This window comes from Hippocampus guttulatus, chromosome 15 (assembly GCF_054856545.1).
Source record: "Hippocampus guttulatus isolate MCC_2025c chromosome 15, RoL_Hgut_1.0, whole genome shotgun sequence".
NCBI lineage: Eukaryota > Metazoa > Chordata > Actinopteri > Syngnathiformes > Syngnathidae > Hippocampus > Hippocampus guttulatus.
In genome coordinates, this window is record NC_141275.1 from 7,004,731 (window position 1) to 7,029,960 (window position 25,230).

Here is a 25,230-nt window from a genome sequence, read left to right on the forward strand (position 1 = left end):
AGTGTGCAATGTGGTGGTTATCCTGAATAAAGGACAAGACATGAAACATGACATGTTGCAATAATGTAACAGTATGATTCTGCGTGCGGTGCCTAGTGTTAAGTTTACCCTGTTATCCAGTTGTTAACTTGTTAGCTCTGTTAAAACTTCTTTCAATCATAGAAAGTTATTAATTGGGTTACGATCTTTCACTTTTGGATGTAAGTATAAAATACATTTTGTCCTGATTTTCCTTATGTTGGACTCTTGTTAAGTGTTTGAGAATTAATTTGAACTGGGGCATTAACACATTCCTCATACTGTATATTTTTCGGGGCATTTGGTTTTCAAAACTCTCTCAGGGAATGGGTTCTCACCACACTGCCCCTAATTTTAGCATTTGCATCGCAAGTAAATTTTTCATCTACTCGCACCAGTGTGACAAATAAATTTGCTCTTTTCTTTAAATAACTCTTCTTGAATAGTTTTATTTCTGACAAACTTCTGCTCCTCACTTCAGCCCATATAGTGAGAATGCGTGGAGTATTTATTTACAATTGCAAATCAATTTACGACGACAGTGAAAAAGTAATGAACCCAGGTTTGTCCTAACAATAATGAATGCATATGTATTTTTTAATGAAAACAAAACAGACACATACGTATAGGAAATAAAGATCAGGGATTCACATTCCAGTCTTGGAGGTGGCAGTAATTTACTAAACGTTGGTTTACCAACCGCCCTCAAAATTCACAAGAAGAAGAAGAAGGATTCGATTTGTGCGTGGCGTCATAAGAAAGAAGGCGGGAATAAGCCTGTGCACTTCAGGAGCTTGTGAGCCAGTCGGGCTGGGACAAGGCAGCGTGAAGCGATACGGGAGTCGCCCTTGAAGAAGTTGTCAGTATGGCAAAAGTTAAGATTCGTTGCAAAGTGGAATTGACAGTGTTTTAACAGCCTTATCGTACATCACAACTCCTAGGCTGAATGAAGGCTAACCCCATAACTTCTGTGAGTGGCCATATCAGTGCGGGACACAGCAATGGAAGGTGGAGTGGTAAGTTTCGAAAAAAAAACCTCACCAACCTTTCAAAGAAAACTTTGTCAGCAAAATTGAGTTTACACGGAGTCTGAAGAAGCAGTTGATCCAAAACAGTCGTAGAAAAGCGAATTTTCTCAGTTACTGTGAGTTAAGGGAACATTATTCATTTCCATTTTAGACTGTGAAGTGGGACATGTACCTAATAATATGAGCAGCATGTTGGTGCTTGCACTACTGGCGTTATCTCTGCCGAGTGCCGATCACAATACAGTATTAGTACCGGTAGTCGCACAATCCTCGAGTGTTGTATAAAAAAACTGGTGTAACTTAATGTACTCGATGGTATTACCATCATTGAAGTATTTTGGTCATCTGATGTACCTCAGTGGCACACGTAGTACATATACATGTAGTGTATATAAATTAGTCTTGTCAGTTGTTGCTTGACCTATTCCAGAGGTTATGAGCTCATATAGACTGAAAGCTTAACTTCTACATCTGTTCACACAGCTGATATTGTTGACAGTCCCCGGTTGCACGTCCAAGGCATGTGATCATAGAGAGGGTTAAAGAAGTTGTCAGGTTGAAGTGAAAGTGATTGACGACTGTAGATTAAACGGGGCATATTTGCTAGAGAGGGGGCGGGGTTATGTACTGTTGGTAAAACCTTGACCTGTTAGCATTTGCTCAAACAAGTCACTTTTCAAAATATATGGGACCAAAATAATAATACATAATATACAGTGAAATTACATTTATCAATTCTTTGTCCAGGTTCACTCTATGCAGGTCCAAGGTTCTGTACAGGAGGTTTCTTCAAGCGATGGATGCCTTAATGATTCATTCGAGGATGAAATTCTTGCCTTTCTTATTGATGGTGAAGCTCAGCTGCACACATATGATGATCTCACCAAAGTCAACCCTGTGACGCCAACAACCGGTAAGAACAATAGCTACAGTGTATTTTCATTGAAGCGTTTCTAGTAGGGGTGGGCAACATAAATGATGGAGGTGACCACAATTTTTCATCAGCACTACTGGGGGGCAGATAGGACCACGCACTTCTTAACCCTATGTATGACAAAAGTGGGATTTAAAATATTGAGAAAATTCATGCATGTCTGTTTTTTATTGAACCTATGTACAGTACATGACAGTATCTTGAGTTATTTCATGCTTAAAGCATGCAAAGATGATCCAGCCTTCAACCACAGCGTTTGAACAATGAAAAAAAAAACATGTATAGTGTGTTTTTTTTCCCCAGTGGATACAATTTACAATGAATGGATGGCACAAATCTGCTTTACAGTAAACCAACATTAAGTATAAGAAGTCATTTTGTGCTTTTTTTTGGACAAAAGTCAACACACAAAAAAATTGAACATTGTTCAGGTACTACGTTTGTCCTGCATGCCATTCCAAATCCACAAATATTTTGCCTATACTTACTTACATTGTAGTATGGCAGTATAACCCCAACCCCAACAAAAATATATATATTGAAAAAAAATCTGTGAATAGGTGAATCAGTGGGTGACAAATTGCGGTCCACTGTAGTCGAGGAATATTGATGATCTGCCCCGTCCCATCAAAAAACACAACGGTGCTGTGAATGATGAACTGCAATTTAGCAGGGGTACATAGTGCTTTTTATTATGTTCTTTATTGAGCACTTCTGCTTGTAAGTAAAAACAAGGCGCCCTGTTGCATTGTGCAGCACATTTCCTCATGCCTTAATAAAGCTAATGTTTCTGTTTGACAGTGCTGAGATGCCTGCAGGCCAGGTATAGCGTGCAAGTATTTTACACCCATGCTGGCTGCACCTTGGTGGCTCTTAACCCCTTCCAACCCGTCCCTGAGCTTTACTCCCTGGATGTGATGAAAGAATATCACAATGCTGCCCAGCTCAAGGTATTTACATCCATACAAGAGATGATTTCAGGTCACTATGTTTTCAGTGAACCAACCGGTAAGCGCCTCATAGGACAAATTTGCACTGCAAGTCCAAGTGCCCGATAGCTGATTTTTCATTTCCATGGATATTTGAAGTGACTCTTATCAGATGTTAACATGAAAGTGTTCAGGAGTGAGAGTCAAACAGCCTATTGACAATGAGTGGAACAGCTGGAAGCACCTACCCCAAAAGTGCTGAAGTTATTGATTCACTTACTCTGTTGTCTTTGTTACTCTAACTTTTCTTCGGCCTTCTTTTGATATTCAAAACCCAGCTCAAAACCCACCTATTCAGACTTGCCTACCCGCCTTAAATCTTTCTTTCTTTGTCTATCATTTTATCTGTGTTTTACTATTGCTCTTGGTTGTACAGTGTCCTTGAGTGTTATGAAAGGCGCTTGCAAATGTGATGTATTATTATTATTATTATTATTATTACACCTGCTCTAAAAGGCGTCAAGCATATTCAGGGGAAAAAAAATGTTCATTGTTAATTCAACTTGCGGGGGATTATTGATCTATTTATCTGCCGATAGTAAAAAACTTTGAGTAATTGGAACCTAATCACAAAGTTGTCAAAATTGAAAGCAAGCGAATTGTAATTCTGACCTCTGTCCAGTCATGTTCTTATGTCCTCTTTCACTGAGCCACGCGTCCCTTCAGTGAAAACCATATCAACAGAAAATGATGTCTTTCTGCAGGAGCCCAAGCCACATATCTTTATCGTGGCAGAGGAAGCCTATAGGAATGTTCAGGGCCAGCTGGGGCCAGTGAACCAGTCCTTGGTGGTCAGCGGGGAGAGCGGTGCAGGAAAGGTAGACCTTTTGTGGTGAGCGAGATTGTGATTGAAGAAGAGATTCAATCTCGGCTCAGACATTTCTGTGGCGCTTGCATGCTCTCCCAGTCCTACGTTAGGTTAAGTGAATATGATGGATTTGTTGTTGGTGTAAAGTAAGTTTGTTCATCTTTGGGCTGGGCAAAAAGGCTTCTAGGAGCCTAGCGCTACTATTTATATTGTATGTAGCTCAAAGTCAGCTAATAAGTGCTACAGCTTATCAAAGCGCAGCACATCATAAGCAGTAGAAAATGGAACAATGTTAAGTTTTTATCAGGCTTGAGTATATTCCCTTTCTGCACAGACTTGGACGTCTCGTTGTCTGATGAAATACTACGCCACAGTGGCAGCCCCCTCCTCAGTGGTGGAAAGTCACGACACTGTGGAGAGGATTGAGAGGCGAGTGCAGGACTCCAACCCCATCATGGAAGCTTTCGGTATGACGGTTGGGCTGCTGTCCTTTTAAAAATGACAGCCATCTTTTGGGCACGGTACTAGAGTCAACATTCCGGCTTCCATGCAGGCAATGCGTGCACACTTCGCAACAACAACAGCAGTCGCTTTGGAAAGTACATCCAGCTCCAACTCGACAGGTAATTACAGCTGCTTGTGAGGAACGTTCATTTCGACAGACGGTGCCTGGTTGGCACGTCGGTAAACGTTTAAACCTATTTATCTGGTTTTATGTGTAGATGTCAGCTTTTAGTCGGGGCATCTGTGCAGACATATTTACTGGAGAAGACCAGAGTGTCCTTCCAACCAGCTAATGAAAGGAACTTTCACATCTTTTACCAGGTGAGTCATACAGGAAATTTGACAATACTGTGTAACTCACAAATACTAAAGGATCATCTCTTCTAAATCAAATGGGCAATTCAATTTGAACTTCTTAAATTTCTGTCCCAGTTGGGCAGGAGTGGAGTGGGAATACAGATTGACTTGCTTGCAGACAAATTTTCATTTCCAGCCGATAACTAAAGATTTATTTATTTTATTTAGACATGATGGGTTATCAGGCACCCCAGATAACCAGCTATTTGTATACAAGCAATTTTAAAGTTGCAGCTGGAAACTAAGTCCAATGTAGCCTATGCAAGGTGTGACAACTCAAAACATTCACATTGGGCATTCTATTTTTCAGATGATGAAAGGAGCCACGAATGAGCAGAGGAAAGAGTGGAACATGCCACGAGGTCACCACTTTGTATGGCTGCCAAATGTCGAAAACACGATTGAGGGTAGGTCTTTAGTTTATATATTCATTTTGTTGACATTTTGACAGCCCTGGGTGTGTAATGTCTTGCAGAGGATTGTTTTCAAGAGACACTTGATGCAATGGTCCATTTGCGTATAAATACACAGAGGCAAAGAGAGATATTTAAGGTAAGCTTCATAATAATTGTTTGTGTTCGGAATCTTTGCTTTGTGCAGAACCATTATTCTGAATACATCTATATTTTATGGGATCTGTTTTGTTATTGTAGATGCTAGCTGGTATTCTGCATCTGGGCAATGTGAAATTCTCAATTTCAGCTGATGAAACGCAGCGGTGTGACATAAAGGAACAGTCCAAAGGTATTTCATGAAACATACGCTATAAAAGGGAAGAAGGTTTAAGAAACAGCACATTTGTTTGTTAAACAGTTAATGGTTCAACCAACAATATGATGTTGTCACATTCGTAAAATAATAGGCCGTTATTTTTAAGAGGGGGTGATTAATCTCATTCAATTAGTACTGTATATCATGAAAAAAGTGAAACTCTTGTTTTATTGCTTAACTACACACTATAAAAATACATCATGATTGGGTGGGGGTGGAATCCACGAATTTCTCTTGAAGCTAACAATTTGCATCCCAAGAAATTCCAATATTACATAAACATATTTTTAATGCCAATGAGTCTGTACAACATATGTTTAAGTTTGTGAATTAAACAACTGACATATATGAATGTTTCTGGGATGTCCCACTTGTTTTGAGACACACCTCCATGTGTTTCAGTCTCCTTGCATTGGGCGGCTGAACTGTTGCAAATTCCCGCTGAGGAGCTTCAGACATGCCTAAATGTGAGGACATTAAAAGCAGGGAGGCAGAGTGTACACAAACCCTGTTCCCAGGCAGAATGCTGCGTGCGGAGAGACTGCCTTGCCAAAGTCATCTATGCCAAGTAAGAACAAGCAGTTGATCATCAGTTTTTTTTTCCTGTGTCCACGACGTTTTGTCATCAAACGCTCAAATGTTAAACCACCATGTCTTTTTGTTTCCGGTAAACACAAGTGAGGATGTGGCTTGTCTTTCCGCACAGATTATTTCAATGGCTGGTGACATTTATCAACAACAGCATTTGTGCTGACAAATCCACTTGGTGCAACTTCATAGGTACATTTTTAGCCCAATCACAATACTGACGATAAAGGATTGACTTTTAGAACACTTTATTTCGCTGATTCAACTCTAGAACGTGCTTATTATTTTTCCATCTGTCTTTTGTTTCAGGTGTGCTCGATGTATACGGTTTTGAATGTTTCCAAAGTAACAGTTTGGAGCAGCTTTGTATCAACTATGCCAATGAAAAACTCCAGCAGCACTTTGTTAGCCATTATCTACGAGCTCAGCAGGTACCGATTATTGGTTTGCAGTACAGTACTTTTGTTTCCCCCCCCTCATGGTGATGATGATGTCAAGCTTCAGACATCAGTGACACTATTTTCTCTCTCTTGCTTCAGTTTTTCCTTTTATAGTAAAGCATGTTAAAAAAAATCTTAATATTCAGCATGTATGCAATCAAAACCATCAATTTCATTGGATTGTTTATTCATTATTTATCAATATATCTGTGGCGCTTATTGTCTCACATTAAGGTTGGGGGTTAACCTCTCCCAGTTGACTTTGGGGAAGTGGCAGGGTACACCCTGGACTGGTCACCAGGGAAATGCAGGGCACGTAGAAAAACAAGTATTACCACCTACAGATAGTTGGGAGTCTTCAGTTAACCTAAGAACCATGTTTTCCGTGATGTATGATGAAGCCAGATAAAACTCATGCAACAGATTCGAATACAGAGCATCTCGCCTGCATAAGTGCAAACAACTACCCGCTGTGTTGCTCGATTAAAACGACTTGAAGCAAACTAACAATGACGTGGACATTTTTTCCAAGGAGGACTATATGTCGGAAGGATTGCAGTGGTCCTTTGTCAAATATCAAGATAACCAAAGCTGTTTGGATCTCCTCGAAGGAAGCCCTAATAGTGTGTTTTCTCTTCTCGATGAGGTAATTTTCTCTGGTTTGGTGCCTTCCATAATTACTTTTGTTTTTCCTGTAGTCAAGTCCCCCTCCCTCCCTTTTTAAAAAAAATATACATTTTTTTTTAGGAGAGCCGACTTAATCGAGCCTCGGATGCCAAGACGCTTAGGATTCGTCTGGAGAAGGAGCTTGCTGGCAACGGCAACATCAGCTGGGATAAATTCAGCAAAGTGCCACACTTCACTGTGGCCCATTACGCTGGCAAAGTCAACTACAAGATAGAAGGCATGGTGGAGAAAAACAAGGTGTGTTACCGGCGCGTAGATCCATTTATTCAGCTTCTCCATTTGTGAGATTGCTTTTGTTCTTTGTGGGAACTGTCTTGCGAAGGGTATTTTCTGTTCAACCATAAACAAAGTAAGGTCCAAAAATCCCTGCTCGGTTATGAGGTACATACAGGTATATGGGTAGTGATATTGAGCAGGTCTGCTATCAAGGCCTTTATTTACACACCGCTCTTAGGTAGAGCACCGTTGACGAATCCATGCGTCGTGTATGCGCTGCGAAAATGCGATGACGGAACACCGTGTCGCTTTGCGACAATCGAAGCGGGTGTTGAAGACTATTCAACTTGAAAGTAGCGTCGCGGTGATGTCAGACGGCACATGCAATAGGATAGAAGTTGGCGGAGTGATTTCAGAGTGCTAACAGCAAAAGACCAACCAGACCAACCTCAGCCGTAACCTTAATAGGGCCAAGCAGAATTGAAAATGGATGGATATTCATAATGTCCCTCTCAATTTGATGTAATTTGCCTTCCAGGATCCAGTGGCCCCTGAGATCATCAGTCTGCTTCAGATGTCAGATAATCCCCTGCTTCAGCAGATCTTCACAGAAAAGGAAACTGACAACTCCTCAAGCAAGGGGCTCAGTAAAGTCACCGTAGTCTCAAAGTTCAAGGTAGAAGCAACTCGGATATTAAGATGACTTGTGTTGGCGTAACACGGAATTAGTCTTGAGTTGACACCGGTGTTTATGTGGCTTCAGAACTCCCTGCAGAGCTTAATGAGCATCCTCCACAGCACAACTCCTCACTACACTCGCTGCATTAAACCCAATTCTGACTGCAAGCCTTTCATCTTTAAAAAGGAGGAGGTAAATCTGGACATGGAACAATTTCTTTTTCCTTTTAGGGAAATACAAAGTATGATCATAAAATGCTGCCATCTGCTGCCAGGTGATCATGCAATTGGAGGCTTGTGGGATTGTAGAGACGATACATATAAGCGCTGCTGGCTTTCCTATACGGTAAAAACAATTTCTCTTTTGCTTTAATTGCTGTACAGTAATCCCTCGTTTATCGCGGTTAATGGGGACCAAAACCACCCGCGATAAACGAAAATCCGCGAAGTAGCGACCAATAAACATATAAAAAAAAAAAATTTAAGTCCGCAAACGGTCCGCGAGAAGCTGCAAAACAACAGCGAGTCACATAGAGCAACATATACAGTACTGTACTCCATGTATATGATTTTTTTTTTTTTAATGAATATGTTTGAAAAAATCCGCGATGCACTGAAGCCGCGATAAACGAACCGCGAAATAGCGAGGGATCACTGTAATTTATTGACGAATATGGTTGTTCACAGGATTCCGTTCAAATGTTTCATACAACGCTATGGATGCATACTGAAACACTCAAGTTTCAAATCAGAAGTTGAAAACCATGGTAAGTCCAAGTTGTTGTTGAATCATTCAAAGAAAATTTGATAATTTGGCATGTTTACTATGGGGTCGACAGTGATTTTATTTCCTCTCTTTAGGTCTTCTGGTTTATTCTCATTTTCCCTCGCTAGCACTCTTAGTTAATCTGACCCTCAGTTCTCCCCTTGGGATGTTTCACTTAAATAAAACAAGATTATCTAACAAAAACTGCAACTTCTTTTGAACTTTCCAGGTACAGTAAAATGCATGAATTGTCTGGCTATCAGAGCTTGCGTTGCTTGTGTAAATGTTATTAATTGTGCTTGAATTTCTGTTAGTTTTTAACCCACTGTCAAGGCACCTTTTAGTGTTGAACAACCGCACTCCTCTAATTTGCACTTGCATGTTTCCAGGTATGATTTAATACCCATGTGTGTAAGCGCTCTATGTTGCGTGTCAAACACCTTTAATTATCGCTTCTTCTCAACCGTATTAACTCCAAATTGCCTTGTGTAAAAAGTGAAGGCCGGCTGTGACCACGACATGGATCTACAGGAGGTTCAGAGGATACTTGGTCTGGCGTTCCAACATCCGGCACATATTAGAAGGGAACCAAAATCTTTGGTGCACTGTGGGCGGACTAAAGTTTTTCTCACCCAGTCAATGGTTAGTCGTTAAAATAATTCACCCTCTCCCTATGAAACGTATTATGAATGCCTACTTTGTCATTGGATGGCCTTCTATTCTTTCATTGTTTGGCCAACAGTTAGACTTACTGGAAGATCAGAGGAAGAAGATTCTCTCCAAGTGTGCTTTCTGCATTCAGTGCTGCTGGATGCGCTACCAACGGCGCAAACGTCTTGAGCGACGGCATTCTGCTACCCTAATCCAAGCAGGTAAACTTATAATACCTCGGTAAGGTCGGGCTGTCTGTGGCCTCTTGGCTCACTCCCTCTGTCTGGCTCCTTTTGACCCGACTGTCTGGCCAAACAGGAACCAGCAGGAATCATCTTATCACCCTGATTAGCTTGTCAGAAGTAGCAAATGTCAGACACAACATTGGGCCATCTGCTAAACTAACATGTTTTTTTCTTCGAATAGTGTTGCTGCTAACAATAGACTACGGTAATGAAACAAATTTTGGATGCAATAATCTTAATACAGGAACATTTTTACATTTTGAGTGTTTCCATCATAGAATAATACTAACATCCATTCAATGCTGCTTTTGATCTTAGGCCAAATCAATAAAACCGTTACTTTGGCCGCCATATTGGTGCCAGGGAACTACGTTGAATTGAAGAGTTTCATTTTGACGCCTCCAAAAATGTTTGCTGCCATCTTGTGGTATATATAGGCAATTTAAAAACATTTTAAGTGGATGTCAATAACTGTCAAGAGTTCTTGATTCATTTCAGGACGTGGTCTATTTGAAGATTATCTTATGGGATACATTGCAGTCCTTTACAACCAAGGTTATTTTCAGGTGATTTTTATGCTTCTTGCAGCGGTGCGTTCTTGGCTTGTCAGGAGGCGGATCCAGAGATGGGACAGAGCTGCAGCACTTATACAGAAATCCTGGAGGAAGTGGAGGGTACGATTTAGGAGGGCTGCGTCTCACGTGAGCTGGAAATAATTGGTGATTTTCATGTTCTCACATCAGGCATTGTTGAATTCATTGGCTGAGGAAGAGCTCGATGATGTAGAAGACCTCATCATGCAGGAAGACGTGTCAGAATTAAACGGCATCATCGGGGAACAGGGCTCGGTGCAGCTGTCCAGCATACAGGAGCCCGTCACTGTGCGAGGATGGCCTATGGGTCTGGTTTTACCTTCACCCCCATCCATCACAGTATCAATGAGGGCCACTGGCTTTCACAAGATGATGTCTGTGGTGGCCGCTCTCAAACTGCCATCCAAGAGAGGAGAGTACAAGGTGGAGACCAACCAGAACATGCAGGGAATCGCCTCTATTCGGGCTCAACCCAGGGTGAGGCTGCGTGCCTAGAATTTCTTCTACAAATTTCTTCAGTGTTTTTTTTTTTGTTGTTGTGTAACTGTTCCTTTGAAAGTACTTTTCTCCCACATTTCAGGGATCTGTTAAACTGCACTGCCAACGGTCGCCCCTTCTTTATGCAAACAGCCAGCCAGAGATGGGGAATTATGTGACCGGCTTCAATGAGATCCTGTTGGAGAAGACTTTGTAACAGTACAGCCTACTTCCATGTACAAGCTGCTTTTATAGAAAAGTTGTCATGTGACACAGAGGGAAATGTTCTAATAATTTTGTCACGTTACTTTTCAGCATAAGGTGGCTTTTGAATGCAGTACGGTTCAACAGCTTTTATAGTTTTAAGGGCACGACAACCATTTCAGTTGAACTTTTTTTGTTCAACTTTAGACTGCACATCCAACTGTTTAGTGGTTGAGTACTTTTTGCACGACTTGTTCTCTAAAAGGAGCTGAATGACAAAATTCACCATCAGTCGACCAATACGTATTAAATTTGAATTGGTTCATCACTGAGCAACACTAACTAGCCGTTGTGAAGCTTTGCATGGGATCTTCTCAAAGTATCCGTATGATGCATAATTTGTCATACAGTGGGTGTGACAGAAGCAACACTCTGCATTATGTATACTGTAAAGTAGAAGCTGGACATAAATTACATGATAAAATTAGTTCAAATGGTACAATCAACCGGATTCTGCAAAGGAGTAAGAATACGTAGTCGCATAGCACAAGACAGCACTTGCTGGTCTTTTGCTATTTGGGTACAAACCCTTTACGACTTAACAAATCTTCAACATAACACAAAAGACTGTCTTAATCCTTTAATAGTGATGACTGATGTTCCCCCTCTCCCTCCCTTGTTTCTTTCTGACCTTTGGGTTGAGTGAACGCTGGCGCGTTTTGGCTGCCGCTGCTCAACCCGTATTGTTTTGTGTTTTTTGTTATTGTAAAGTGTCCTTGGGTGTCTTGAAAGGCGCTTATAAATAAAATCTATTATTATTATTATTATTAAAGCGGTCACTGAGTTTAGAGCAGTGGTCTCCAAACTACAGCCTGGGGGCCATTTGTGGGCTGCTGTCCATTTTTTTATTGACCCATTGTGTACCATGTACTAAAATTAACACTTGGACATGGCTTGTGTCATTTGCTTGCATTGCCCTATCAGCTTTCTACACTGGATAATAATAGTGCTTCTCTTGCAAACCGATGGATGTTGCCACTTGAGGAAAATATTTTGTGTCAGTGCTGCCTTCCATTGAGTTTACATCACAAAGTGTTGTAGCTTAGAGGAGTGAAAATCAACAACCAAAAAAATGGGCTGATGATATTTATTACCGTAGTTGTCATGATGTACTCTATCATGAAAAAGACTGACATGCACACAAAATGTCAACACATACTTTGACTTGTATTTTGTAGAACGAAAGTGGGTTTGCATTTTTTTGCACATTTTTTTTGAAAGCAGATATTGCACATCCAAACACCAAACAATTTACATGCGATTCAGGAAGAGAGTTAATCAGACTGCTGTTTTAATCTGCACGCCAGTGTAATATTTGGAACTTGTTTTATCCATTTATTTTGAAATATTTGTTGTCATTGGAATATCGTACGTTTTGACTAATGCATGCATGCTTTATCGAGGAAAATCTGAATACAAAAATGGAATTATTTGATTTGTAAAAATAAATGACAAAATAAGATTAAAAAACGGTATATTCAACAGGAATGCCTGATATCGGCATCTTTCGTGAGAATTTTGTATGTTTTTAGAAAATACAAGATGGTTAACAGTCCATGACATCACTAAACTCCTGAGGGTGAGCGGCCTTTTCTACAACCTTCAAACATTGATCTGAAAACTCCACAAATAAGGGCTCCTGCATAGCTGCTTTCATTGCTTCTTCCTTGCTGTCGGCACTGTCTATGGTCCTTAATAGTTCTCTTAGGTGGGGATTACGAAGAAGGTCCTTAAGATCTTTTGATTGACCTGTGGAATACATTGGAAACCATTAATTACTCCCATCTGACCTTTGGGAAAATAAAATCACTGGTATACCAGTGTGGAATTTATGTATAGTCAACACCCAATTTTCACTGGAGAACTATTCTTGAACCACCCGCAATAAATGAAAATTGATGATAGACCATATGAAGGAAAAAAAATTCCCTTAGTTTTACTCATCTTAAACGCTTTCAACACTTTGAAACTTATACACACTTAAAATTTAAGCATCCATTAATTAATACATCAAACAATTTCCAATTCATACCTAACAACTTAAGCCTCTGTAGAGGTACGAGATCGGAGATGGCCCCTTCGGGCAGAAGATCATCCACACTCCATGTGTCTGCAGTCGGAGGGTCTGTGTTCTCTTAAAAATAGTACACCACATATTTATTATTAATAGTCAGCATAAGAAATGCCAACATCATCGCTCCACCTTTTAGTTAGTTAGATTTACATGAATCATTTCTATTAATCTGATTTCTCCGATCATATTTACAGATTTAGTGGATCATACCAGTACTGACAGCGTCCTTTGTTCCATTGGGTATGAGCTGCTTAACAGGAAGGCACGAATCTGATCGAAGGATAGATTACAGATCACGCATCACATAACTCATTTATTCTGGAGTTTTACACTAGAACCAATGTTCCTTACCTTTATGCTTCTTAAAACAGGAAAGGGAGCAGCTGAAAGGGGAAATCACGTGTGTATGCTCATTTATTACCAAAGGTAAATCAATAGAGTACAGTATTGTGTATATTCAACACGTACAAGACATGCATGAATTCACTGCGCACTTTTAGACGTTATTCCAAATTATTGAAATTCACCTGTAATTATATATTTAACCAAGACACTCGTTTAGTTTAATAATATCGCAGCAACAAAAAAACGGCAAGTTTGTGTGCGGAAGTCGAAATCACTTGCATGGATTGGCTGCATCCGTGACTGTTTTAAGGAAAACAAATTCCAGTTTGTGATGTTAGTCTCCAAATTTAACACTTGTTAACGCGAGCCAACCAAGCCAGAAAGATCACAGTGCACACGTGTTTAGCAAACGAGTTTAAAAAAAAGGCTCGTTACTCACTATCTTATTTCGCAGGCTGGGCATCTGTATTTGGGTGTTTGTTCGCTGCACACTCTACACAGCTGCATCATGACACGATATTTCCGTAAATAAAAGACGGTTGATTTAGTCAGTCAAAAATTTTATGAGGAAGCGCACGGGGTACTGACCCGGAAGCACTTTACCACGTCGGGCCAACCTTCCCTTCAAGATAAAAGCAGAGATGTCACTTCCGAAGTCTTGCAAAAGGAGTAATAATAATAATAGATTTTATTTATAAGCGCCTTTCAAGACACCCAAGGACACTTTACAATAACAAAAAACACAAAACAATACGGGTTGAGCAGCGGCAGCCAAAACGCGCCAGCGTTCACTCAACCCAAAGGTCAGAAAGAAACAAGGGAGGGAGAGGGGGAACATCAGTCATCACTATTAAAGGATTAAGACAGTCTTTTGTGTTATGTTGAAGATTTGTTAAGTCGTAAAGGGTTTGTACCCAAATAGCAAAAGACCAGCAAGTGCTGTCTTGTGCTATGCGACTACGTATTCTTACTCCTTTGCAGAATCCGGTTGATTGTACCATTTGAACTAATTTTATCATGTAATTTATGTCCAGCTTCTACTTTACAGTATACATAATGCAGAGTGTTGCTTCTGTCACACCCACTGTATGACAAATTATGCATCATACGGATAGAGACGTATGATATGCCTCACTACCACCAAAATATCACAAGTAAGACCGTTGTTCTACTGTGTGATTAATTATCTTACTAGAGTGGCAAAAAAAAGGTACCAGTACTTACATTTCTATACAAGTCAGTGCATTAGTAGGACACGCAATAAATGCTTAAAGGTCTTGCCATAGGAGGGTCTACTTGTTGTTTTAGACCTTCAGAAATCGTTTCTAGAAAATATAAAGTACATTTAAATCATTACATTCTATAGTATGGAAACAAACTCATTTTAGTAACATCCATTTTATTCCGATAAAATACAGTAAAAATTTTCTCTCCACCCGAAAGGAATACATTTGTCTTTACATAGGAATCAAGCACACATGGCTGACCGACTTAGCTCAACACAAACTATTCTTGCACAAGTGTAATTTGAGACCAACAGATCCTGTTGCAGTGGAGGAAGAAAGAGAGCAGCTGTCAAATGGCACATGATTGGGCATGGGCATGGGCATGGTCATCACACTTGAGCCACTCGGTCAGAAAAGGACGAGTCTCTTGGCCACAGTCAACATGAGGATTCCAGTGTGGGGTCCAGACCTACGTAGAAATAAAACAATAAAACACATTTTGAGTTTCATTCCTACCGGGGAATGTAAACTGAATTTGTATGCATGTCAGTTTATCACCATTGTAGGAGTCATAAATTACAGTAATATTAGTATGGAAGCACTTTTAGGCCATAGTATTTCTTAACAATACATTGTATCGAAATCAAACATAGGCGTCTTCAAATTATGATACAAAGATTTCGCGCAGTGGTGTAAAACTACAGTATATTAACGTGGCACAAATAAAATAACGGTTACCTACCGTCGTACTTACTATTTTTATGTGATTGTTTTATATTCATAGCCTAAAGTGTTTTTCACACAATTTTACACTATAATGACAACTCGAGATTACAACGTGCACGCAATTAACTAGTTTACACAGCGGCGTCAAAAGTTTCACACGCGCCCTGAATGTATTTTTTTTTCATTTGATTGGTTTATAATTCCATCCATCCATTTTTCGAACCGCTTGATCCTCACTAGGGTCGCGGGGGGTGCTGGAGCCTATCCCAGCCATCTCCGGGCAGTAGGCGGGGGACACCCTGAATCAGTTGCCAGCCAATCGCAGGGCACACAGAGAGACGAACAACCATCCACGCCCACACTCACACCTAGGGACAATTTAGAGCGTCCAATCAGCCTGACATGCATGTTTTTGGAATGTGGGAGGAAACCGGAGCACCCGGAGAAAACCCACGCAGGCCCGGGTTATGACCCAGAATGTTTTGATTTATTTTACCTAGATGTGCTTAGCTTTCACAAAGACATCTTCTGACGTCACTCACCAGGCCACATACTTTAAAAGCATGCGTCTGACACACTCGAACAAACGTCGCTTTGTTGTTCAACTGACAGCCTGACTGCAACAAACCCAAGGCCTTCAGAGAAAAAGCCACCCAACATAACAGTCAGACGATTCAAACCCTGCACCACTACCTGTAAACAATCCGGGAAGCCAATCAAGAGACATCAAGAAGACGAGCTTTTGGTTCTCCTGCGTTTCATCTCGCTGTTGTAAAATTTAGTCGCAATCTTCCTTTCGTGTCCGGCGGGGCAATGGCGATTGGTGTTGAGCTCCGTTTCTTTCTTGGATCTCCCTTTTCCCCCGACGTGACACGAATATTCAACCAGATTGTAATAGTCGTATTGGTCATAGTAGGCCTCCTCAAAAGAATAGAGTGTTTCAACGTCGGTCGCCATTTGTGCAGGTTGAAAGCTCCACCGTTCGCCTCAGTGTGATCTGAATCCCGAGTTAGTAAACACACGGTGTCTCTGTGTTGATATACACTGTGTCACGTGACCGTGATCGCCCACGTGACAGAGCAAACGTGACACACGGTCACTCCTCTGTATGGATTTACATTAAATTCAACGAACAAATAAACGAAAATGTTTTAATTTCTTGGTGAATGTGTGCATTTAAAACAATATAGTGAACAAGTACCACTTTAAATTACTTTTATTCAGTTTTTTTCGAACGATTAGTTGTGTGCTAGTTCACGTTGTGCATGCTGATTATGCTGTTTTATGCACTCACTCACTCACTCACTCACTCACTCATTCACTCATTCACTCACACAAATAAATAATATATAACTTGATAAAATGGGACGGCACGGAGGACGGCTGGTTTGCACGTCTGCCTCACAGTGCATTGGTGCAGGGTTTGATTGCAGCTCCAGCCTTCAGATGTGGCGTTTGCATGTTCTCCCCGTGCCGGTGTGGGTTTTCTCCAGGTAGTCCGGTTTCCTCCCACATTCCAAAAACATGCAATGCAGGTTAATGGAACACTCTAAATTGCCCTAAATGTGACTGTGAGTGCGCTATAATTGGCTGGCAAGCAGTTCAGGGTGTACCCGCCAACTACCTGAAGACAGCTGGGATAGGCTGAGCCTATTAGGCTCCAGCACACCCGCAACCCTTGTGAGGATAAACGGATTAGAAAACGAATGCATACCTGTCAACTCATACGGTTTAGCCATAGTTCATACGGATTTTGTGGTGAATCTTACGTATATGGCCGTATCGCACAAATCATACGGATTCTGAAAATTTCCGTTCCCCCCGCCCCCCCCCCCCCCTAACAGGTAGTTCCGTTTGCTTTTGGAGTTGGTGAAAAAAGTAACGCAGGAATACAACTCTGAACACAGTAATGCCACTAAGTAGAATGATGATTAGACATTAACCAGACATTGTATTATGGAGATCTACAATAAATATCATTGAAAATTTCGTGGGTTTTTTTCTGCCGTTATTTTGACATATAAAATGCTTTGGTATGTTATAAGGATTTTTTGCTCTTTATAAGGATTTTTTGGTAGTTTATACAGGTTGGCGCTCCGAAAAGTTGACAGGTATGCGAATGGATGGATTGATAAAAAACAAATCTATTAAATATTACAGTAATAAGACAACACATCAAAATATCAGTCTCTTTATACACACGTGCATGTTTATTTATTTGTTTGCGTGCTGTTGGTAAATCTTCTCTTGCCATCTTAAGTAAATAAACTCGAGTGTGATGTATTTTTATTCCCTCTCTTGGTATGTGCGTTCACAGCTTTCGACAGATACTGTATGTTGGCGTGTTTTTGTTCTGGGCCTATACCTCAGCGGCGGCGGCTTCGGCGTGTCCCGCCCCCTCGCCGTGTGGCGCGTCCCGACGCCTTTCCACGTCGCAGTCGAGTCAACCGACTAGCAAGCTGCGTATGTCTGCGTGTCTCCGGCTAGGCTAGTCGAGGGAGTGATGGCGGCGCCCGTTCTGAGAGTCTCCACCCCGCGCTGGGAAGGAATAGCCCGGCTGCTGGTCTGCCTGCTGGGCATCCTATTGTCCCTTTATGCTTTCCACGTCGAGAGGGAAAAGGCCCGGGATCCTTCTTATAAGGCTATGTGCGACGTCAGCAGCTCCATCAGCTGCTCCAAAGTGTTCAGCTCAAGGTAATTTGAATTCAGCCGAGGGCGCCCACGGTGGCGCTCGTCGCCCAATGAATGTGACTGCTATGTAGCAAATCCGGGCCGAAGCTTTCTGTCTTAATGCTACCCACAAATTGCTCTGGTTAGCCAATGGCTAACTAGTTTAGCTTGCTTACTGCAACCTTTATTTTGATCAGCGCGCCTAAATCAAATCTACTGATGGCTAATCCTCTCACGGGCTATCTTAGCATGATGAAGCTAACTGTGCTCTATGAGCTAACTGCCCGGTAGTTATCATTTTACTGTCGCTTGACCCCTTTACATTTGTTCATTAGAGTATTTAACGCCCTGTGTTACAAAGGAACGTTACCAAGTCCAAAGGGAAATAAACTGGCGGAAAAGTTGCCTTCACTTTCCACCTGAGGGTTTGGCCAATTACCCGGTTTACTGTAAATGTACTAGTATTGACAAACTTTGTTGCCCTTATGTTAGCTGTCATTAGCCGGCAAGCTAATGTCACAACCCGCGCACAAAAGTGTCGTCTGGTCACCTTATGGGATAGAACGCACCTCTTCTCTTGAGGTCGTAGTCGAAGACTCGTTAATAGCATTTCCTCATAGAGTAAAGTGACTGCTTGGGGGTCATTTTACAATTCCATAAATCATATTTAATTTGTCTAGTCAACCATTTCAACATGCATTTGTACTGTTAAAGCAGCTGTACCACTTAAAGTGATCACACAACTGCTACCAAACCAATAAAACTCCACCTAGAGACTGACTCAATTTGAATGAATCTCTACACTAAACAAATATTGTTGGAATGTAACCTGTCAAGCTAGCATGAGTGCTTGAATACAGAAACAGACCTGCGTTGTCAATGTGTGCTATGAGAACTATCAAGTTTCAATATACAGGTCCTCAGTTTATGGCAGTCCTGACATAAGACATTGTAAGGCCACAATTGGTACTTGGGGTTCATAATTTGGTTGTTTTGTATTTAAGGCCAAGAACTGTTTTGCATATAATTGTCCCTTGTAAACCCCAGACCCTCGTGTATGTGTAAGAGAAGACCACCTGTTATCAAGTACAACTTTATTGTCAAATGTGCTGTATGTGTAACATACTCGGTGTATGATTTCCAATTACAGTGAATCCCTATTTTAGTTTACGCAATCTTCACCACAAACAATGTTACCGGTAAGATGAGAGGTGGTAATGTGTCTGACACGTGTGCACATGCCATTCATGCAGCCAATGCGGTATTCATTCCCACTCAGTTACCATAGGGACAACATTTGCATATTGTTACCAATCATTTAGTAACATCACATAGTCGTGTAGTGGGATCTCATGTATTTAAAGCCCACTGAGGTTGTTCTACATCCAGACAGAATTTCCCAATAAAAATAACAAAAACAATAAGAACTCTCGAATTGCCGATTGAGTAATTTATATATATTATTATAAATTGTGTTAATTCATAATTTATTTATAATAGTTCATCAAAACATTTTGCCAAATCACCATCATTAATCACAGAAGTGTGTTTTTAATTGAAAATGAAATGGCCATTTTGGACATTTCTGTAATGATTAGTTCAGCTACATTTGAAATGTGTTTTAGTTGATATTAAAATAGAAATTATTCCAACTTCTCAGGTTTTGTATCCATCCATTTTCAACAGTGCATTTGGGTAACAAGTGAGCGAGATTCTCTCCCACCTGACTGTGGGCAAATGGGGGAATGGAATGGTCACCAGCCAGTTATAGTCGACATTTCGACAATTGTGGGAAGAAGCCGGATAAAACCCACACAAATAGGGGGAGGACGTGCAAACTCCACGTAAGATGGCGGGAGTTGAAATTTGAATCCAGAACCTAAGACCTAACCTCTGGTCAATTGTACTGGCTTCTCCAAACGATGTTTGATATCTTAAAAAATAAATCACTTTTTAAATATGAATATAAACACAGTTATTATACTGAAAATAGAATTCCCAAGTTATTATGAAGCTCTTCTCCGTAAGTACATTTTCTTTCATCTTATTATGTGCTTATTTGAATATATAGTGTAATTCTTCCTTTTTTATTTTATTTATTTTTAGGTGGGGTCGAGGATTTGGACTCTTGGGTTCCATTTTTGGAAATGACAGTGCACTGAACCAACCAAACAGTGTATATGGAATTCTTTTTTATGCTTTCCAACTCTTACTAGGTAAGCAAGTGTGATAAGCATCACGAATGCTGCTGCTTAATGTCTGTGGTCATTGCACAATTGGTGCGGACTTCAACGGTTAATGCTGAACCTCAGAGAAACGTCTTACTCACTTGACTCACGGAACTTAAATTAAATTCAACGGACATAAGACATTTAATCTTGCATTTTATGTGGCAGGCCCATGTCGTTGAGACTAGCAGACGGCATTTAATAATTCCCTTTTTTGGAGGGGGGGGTGCAAGCCCCCCCGACTCATAGTAAGTCATCAAAAAAAGTTACTGTTTCCTGTTCAATTTCATGGAAGTGACAAATTTGATAAAGTGTGCGCGCGCACACACACACACACACACACACACACACTCACACACTGCTTTTAGTATAGTGACAGTGATGCTGACTCAGCCATGCTGGTTTGGCATGTTTATCTGGCCACCTGGCACTGAAACAGAACAACAGGTCCTTTTAGCTACAACAGATACCACTCATTAGACTAACACAATAGATGCCCAGTTAACGGCTTCGGCTTAGTCAAGATGTCTACTGTATATTAAAAGGCGGTGCTTCTTCTTTTCCAACCGACGATAATCCTCTCAGCTGCTTGCTTTTTTTTGGGGGCGGGGGTGATGGCTATGGGTCACATGGCTATGTCTGATTTATGTACAATTTAGGTACAATGTACCATTGACACTTTATATCTGTTCACAATGCCAAACGAACGAAACCTGTGTGGGTTTTCTCCGGGAACTCCGGTTTCCTCCCACATTCCAAAAACATGCATGGTAGGTGGATTGAACACTCTAAATTGTCCCGAGGTGTGAGTGTGAGCATAAATGGTTGTTTGTCTAAGTGTGCCCTGTGATTGGCTGTCAACCAGTTCAGGGTGTCCCCCGCCTACTGCCCAAAGACGGCTGTGATAGGCTCCAGCACCACCCGCGACCCTTGTGAGGATCGGAAAATGAATGAAAACACATTATATAGCCTGGGCGAAATTTGAATCTCTCCATTGTTAAATATTGCTTTCGATAATTGTAATTGTGCTGTTTTGCTGAAGATGAAGAAAAAAAAGGCCGTATTTCAGAAACATCTGTTCATAATTGTTCTGTGACACAAGTTCAGATTTACAGTATTTTTTGTTGAGTCAAATTCTGGTTTTTTTTTAATACTTTCTTTTTGCCAATAACACCCAACTCCACTTCTAATCAGATCGGTAATAGGTTTATTTGAACTCCTGATCGTATAAAGCCCAGCCGAAATCTGTCACTCATGAAAATGATTTATAGAACCTTGCGCTGCATTTTTGAAATGTGGGCAAGCGGGAGTACCAAGAGAATACTCGTGTAGAGAAGCCAGAGCCAAGATTTGAACCTGAAAGCTCATAATTTCCAAGGTGATGTGCTACTAATTTACCACCCAGCCAAAAAAAAAAAGGCAAAACCCTTGTTCAAAATGCTAAAATACTTGTGTGTGTTTTTGTTCCCATAGGAATGACTGTGAGCGCGATGGCTGCCCTCATTCTAATGACGACATCTATTTTGTCGGTGATGGGCTCGCTCTACCTGGGCTACATCCTCTACTTTGTCCTGAAGGACTTGTGCATCATCTGCATCACCACATATGCGCTGAACTTCATTCTCTTGACCCTCAACTACAAGCGACTGGTATACTTGAACGAGGCCTGGAAGCAGCAGCTTCAAGTCAAGCAGGACTAAAGCTGTCCGAGCACAGCAAGAAAATGTGACACAAACAAAAAAGAAATGTGACTGACTGCCGCCAGGAGACCTCGCTTCCAAACAAATGTTCATTCTGCTGTGTGTTCACCAAAAAACAACAACAAAAAGAAGAAATCTAACCTATTCGTTGGTCCTGACACCTCTCAATTGCGGAAGGATTCCGAACGAGAGGTAATTTTATTTTCAAGTGTTTCAAATTCTAAATTGTTGAAACATTCTCGTCGCGACCAGAACAAGGCATCAGCCTGAGCGAGCGAAAGGCATTTGCACAAAAGCACGCGGCAAGCCAGAGGGCAGTTCTCCACGTCTCAAACAAGAAGGATCTCATATGAGACAAGCGCAGCAGATGCATTAAAAAAAAGTAAGATGGTGGATTCCAAAATGACCGTTAAGTACAGCCAAGAGCCTGCAGATGAGTCTTGAAATGTCGAGTTTGGAGGGCACAAAAACATGGACAATAATATAGATTTTTTTTTGGGGGGGGGGGTCCCTTCCTGTTTACACTTTGTAGTATGCTTTTTGTTATTGTCTTCAAGAGGACCACTAAAAATGAACATGTGTGTAGATGGGTGAGTTAGTTTGTTTTCCAATTGTGTACATAGCTGCTGAGCAATATTTCCAGAGAGGTTGGTTGGGGGGAAAAAAAGGGGAAACTAGACCATGCAATGAAAAAAGTCGCTGTGAAGCCGAAAAGGTTCTTTTCACCGAGTGCCATCACATCTGGAGTTGTGTGTTCCCTGCTGAAAAACGTATGTGCCTGAAGCATTCATTTGATTTCATTTGAAACCGGGGGGTGAATTCGACCACCACATTTGCTTGTTTATTTTCCTGTCAACGGTGCAAGGTGGTATTATTATTATTATTATTTTTTTTTTTAGGCTCACAGTTTTTCTAATGTAAGATACCAGTTGAGTGTTACTCTCTTCTCAAGCTGACGCGGTAGCAGAGGCTGCTACACTGGGGTAGTTAGCGTCGATGTCCATTGAACAAGTAATGGTGGTGCCGCCCAGCTGAGTTACAGTTCATTTGCTGGACAAACCTTGAGGTGCCGGGGAGGGTGGTGTTCTGTGTTGACTCACATAACAGAAGCAAAACCAGTCGTTGGGAGTCCTGAAACAGCAACGGCAAGCCATACAAGGGCAAGCGGGTCTTTGGGATGAACAGCTGAACGCTTCCCATCGTACCACGAGTAATCCATTGACAGAGAAGTTGTATCAGTTCTAACCAATAAGTGTTGGGGCCACGGAATGAAAGAAAATCATTTAACTGAAGCTAAATGGATGAACGTTTTTCATTTTGTGAGAAAGTCTGATGAGAACGAAGCTGAAATGTGTAGCACGACCTTGTCTGTTGCCGAGCCAGATTTTTAGACTCTTCCTCATAATATCCCGACTTGATTGTCATCGCATGACTTGATTTTGTTTTAGTGTGGCCTTAATACTCCTTCGTACCTTTCCCACCCACTTAAATCTCCTGTGGGCCACTGGATATTTTCACGACCACAACTGTGTAGTGAGCCAATTAAAACTAGAATTTGAAGCATGCTATGAGCCAGTTTTCTTCATAAAGGGATGCCCCCCCTCCCCCAAGTATGATGGCAACGTTTAGAAAAGTCATTTCAGTCATCTCCTTCCTGTAATAAATTGAGCAGTTCCGATTGATTGAGCGGATTGCAATTTCCCCCATGTTGCTGTCCAACAAAAGTTACAAAACCTCTTCCCATGTCCCAAAGCAGAATGTCATTTGTATTTAAAACAAAAAACAAAAGCAGTTATACCTCAATATTAAAGAAACTATGCTTTAAATTCACTGAAGAAAATGCGAACTTGTAGGAGACCAATGTAAAACACGGCGGAATGTTTTCGGCGGTCACTTGGTGGTTGAGTGGCTATCACTCCCCAAAACATGCAGTTTGTATGATATGACGTGCTTATTTCAATTATCCTCCTGACATAGTTTTTTTTTAAAATCAGCATGAGGTCACCCCCCCCCCCTTTTTTTTTTTTTTTGGAAGGTGGGGTTTGACATTGAGTTTAGTGAGCAATTCATGACATGTTACTTGAACACAGATTCACATATTTAAGCTATTTGGCTGTAAAGGGATTTTTTTTTCGGGGGGGTGGGGTAAATTTAATGTTAAATAGGAAAAAAATGTTTCTCAGTTGTATTTGTTCAATATTGAGCTCCGAGGATAACTGCCATGTAAGTTGCATCACCACTGTCAACTTAAGTGCCTTCTGTTTGATCACCAGGCCTTGAGCCAAAAGACGGGCAAGTGATAGCCTTTCAAATGACCAATGTGACAGGCACTTTTGTTTCCTTCCCTGACAATTGAAATGGAGAATTCGGAAATATTGCCCCTCCCAAAATGACCAAACCTAAATCCCTGTCAAGCAAATTGGCCATTCCATATCTCTGACGTAAACTACACCGTTAAGTGTTAAATTTTGTCTACCTATGGGACATGATAGGAAGGTATACACGTTTCATCAAAAGGATTGTAATGTTCTGCATCTTTAGGCCCTTTAGCTGTATGGACTGTTAACGTTCTGATCATTTTAGTTAAAAACAAAACAAAAAACTTGCGTTAAAGTTTGTTTCGGGTTTTTTTTTCTTGTGGAGGAAAACTTACTGGGTTTGCTTCTGTATTGCCAAATGTGTTTTAAAACGCGGTATTTTCTTACTTGGAAAAGTGTTACACCCAATTGCAGGAGGGCGTGTTCAAACTTTAAGGGAAAACTGGATGATACTGACATGAAAAGATTGAAAACGGTGGTACTGTCGTGGAAATGATCAAACATTAAAACATTCCCTCAGAAACCAACTCGGTGGAGGTCATTTCAATGACTTTATTATAATAAAATATTATAATATACTGTATATATTTTTCTTTTAGTTGGAAATAATGAAGACGAAGACCAAGTACTGTACTAAAGACTATCTTGTCTAAAATGTCCATTGAGTAGGACTTTGAAAGCATTTGGCGAACAGTTGAAAGATAAGCAGCATCCCGTGAAGCAGGTGTATACTTGAACGCCAACGTGCACCGTCATCTTAATGACTAAAACATGTCGATCCATGCAAAACTCAATTTTTGCAATTGTGCCATTTGGCTATTTGTCAAATTATTGCTTGTGAATTTAATTGAGTTATAAAAGCTTTTGATAACCTAACATAATGCTTTATGTGCTTTAACACAATTTGTAATCATTAAAAAAAAAATCAA

General features: G+C 40.8%; 3 protein-coding genes and 1 pseudogene across 5 annotated transcripts; 2 read left to right on the forward strand and 2 right to left on the reverse strand.

The window, feature by feature from the left end:
• The first annotated feature begins 801 nt into the window (after positions 1–801).
• Positions 802–12,502, forward strand: myo19 (myosin XIX). Of its 2 annotated transcripts, XM_086130221.1 has the most exons (24): positions 802–1,034; positions 1,794–1,959; positions 2,782–2,930; positions 3,674–3,787; positions 4,112–4,244; positions 4,331–4,400; positions 4,500–4,602; positions 4,949–5,045; positions 5,114–5,190; positions 5,292–5,382; positions 5,812–5,977; positions 6,116–6,189; positions 6,307–6,428; positions 6,970–7,083; positions 7,185–7,361; positions 7,879–8,016; positions 8,104–8,211; positions 8,294–8,364; positions 8,706–8,785; positions 9,281–9,426; positions 9,527–9,656; positions 10,269–10,354; positions 10,424–10,750; positions 10,854–12,502. In XM_086130221.1, the coding sequence occupies exons 1-24, from the start codon at positions 1,020–1,022 to the stop codon at positions 10,965–10,967; spliced, it is 2,868 nt and encodes a 955-aa protein (XP_085986347.1). In that variant the 5' UTR covers positions 802–1,019; the 3' UTR covers positions 10,968–12,502. The 2 variants fall into 2 exon arrangements, with proteins under 2 accessions (XP_085986347.1, XP_085986348.1); XM_086130222.1 differs by lacking the exons at positions 802–1,034; positions 1,794–1,959 and having other exon boundaries at positions 2,888–2,930; positions 3,674–3,801.
• znhit3 (zinc finger, HIT-type containing 3) lies at positions 12,088–14,036 on the reverse strand. The gene is made up of 5 exons (XM_086130228.1): positions 13,873–14,036; positions 13,440–13,471; positions 13,299–13,358; positions 13,047–13,148; positions 12,088–12,763 (listed from the first exon to the last, which is right to left on the reverse strand). The coding sequence occupies exons 1-5, from the start codon at positions 13,941–13,943 to the stop codon at positions 12,561–12,563; spliced, it is 468 nt and encodes a 155-aa protein (XP_085986354.1). The 5' UTR covers positions 13,944–14,036; the 3' UTR covers positions 12,088–12,560.
• Positions 14,037–14,815: 779 nt separating this feature from the next.
• On the reverse strand, positions 14,816–16,432 carry LOC147193614 (nuclear protein 1 pseudogene; annotated as a pseudogene). The gene is made up of 2 exons (XR_015102963.1): positions 16,079–16,432; positions 14,816–15,128 (listed from the first exon to the last, which is right to left on the reverse strand). The product of XR_015102963.1 is annotated as a nuclear protein 1 pseudogene (transcript).
• A 1,326-nt stretch (positions 16,433–17,758) lies between these two features.
• Positions 17,759–24,828, forward strand: vkorc1l1 (vitamin K epoxide reductase complex, subunit 1L1). The gene is made up of 3 exons (XM_086130226.1): positions 17,759–18,079; positions 20,162–20,271; positions 21,757–24,828. The coding sequence occupies exons 1-3, from the start codon at positions 17,889–17,891 to the stop codon at positions 21,981–21,983; spliced, it is 528 nt and encodes a 175-aa protein (XP_085986352.1). The 5' UTR covers positions 17,759–17,888; the 3' UTR covers positions 21,984–24,828.
• The last annotated feature ends 402 nt before the right edge of the window (positions 24,829–25,230 follow it).

Excerpts from the sequence above, each read along its gene's own strand:
- myo19 (XM_086130221.1), top strand. Across the intron at positions 4,245-4,330 it reads CCCCATCATGGAAGCTTTCG|GCAATGCGTGCACACTTCGC; the intron begins GTATGACGGTTG and ends GCTTCCATGCAG. Across the intron at positions 9,427-9,526 it reads TTTTTCTCACCCAGTCAATG|TTAGACTTACTGGAAGATCA; the intron begins GTTAGTCGTTAA and ends TTTGGCCAACAG.
- znhit3 (XM_086130228.1), bottom strand. The coding sequence starts at position 13,943 with ATGATGCAGCTGTGTAGAGTGTGCAGCGAACAAACACCCAAATACAGA. Across the intron at positions 13,359-13,439 it reads CTGTTTTAAGAAGCATAAAG|ATTCGTGCCTTCCTGTTAAG; the intron begins GTAAGGAACATT and ends TCCTTCGATCAG. Across the intron at positions 13,149-13,298 it reads AAAGGACGCTGTCAGTACTG|AGAACACAGACCCTCCGACT; the intron begins GTATGATCCACT and ends ACTATTTTTAAG.
- vkorc1l1 (XM_086130226.1), top strand. The coding sequence starts at position 17,889 with ATGGCGGCGCCCGTTCTGAGAGTCTCCACCCCGCGCTGGGAAGGAATA. Across the intron at positions 18,080-20,161 it reads TCCAAAGTGTTCAGCTCAAG|GTGGGGTCGAGGATTTGGAC; the intron begins GTAATTTGAATT and ends ATTTATTTTTAG. Across the intron at positions 20,272-21,756 it reads TGCTTTCCAACTCTTACTAG|GAATGACTGTGAGCGCGATG; the intron begins GTAAGCAAGTGT and ends TTGTTCCCATAG.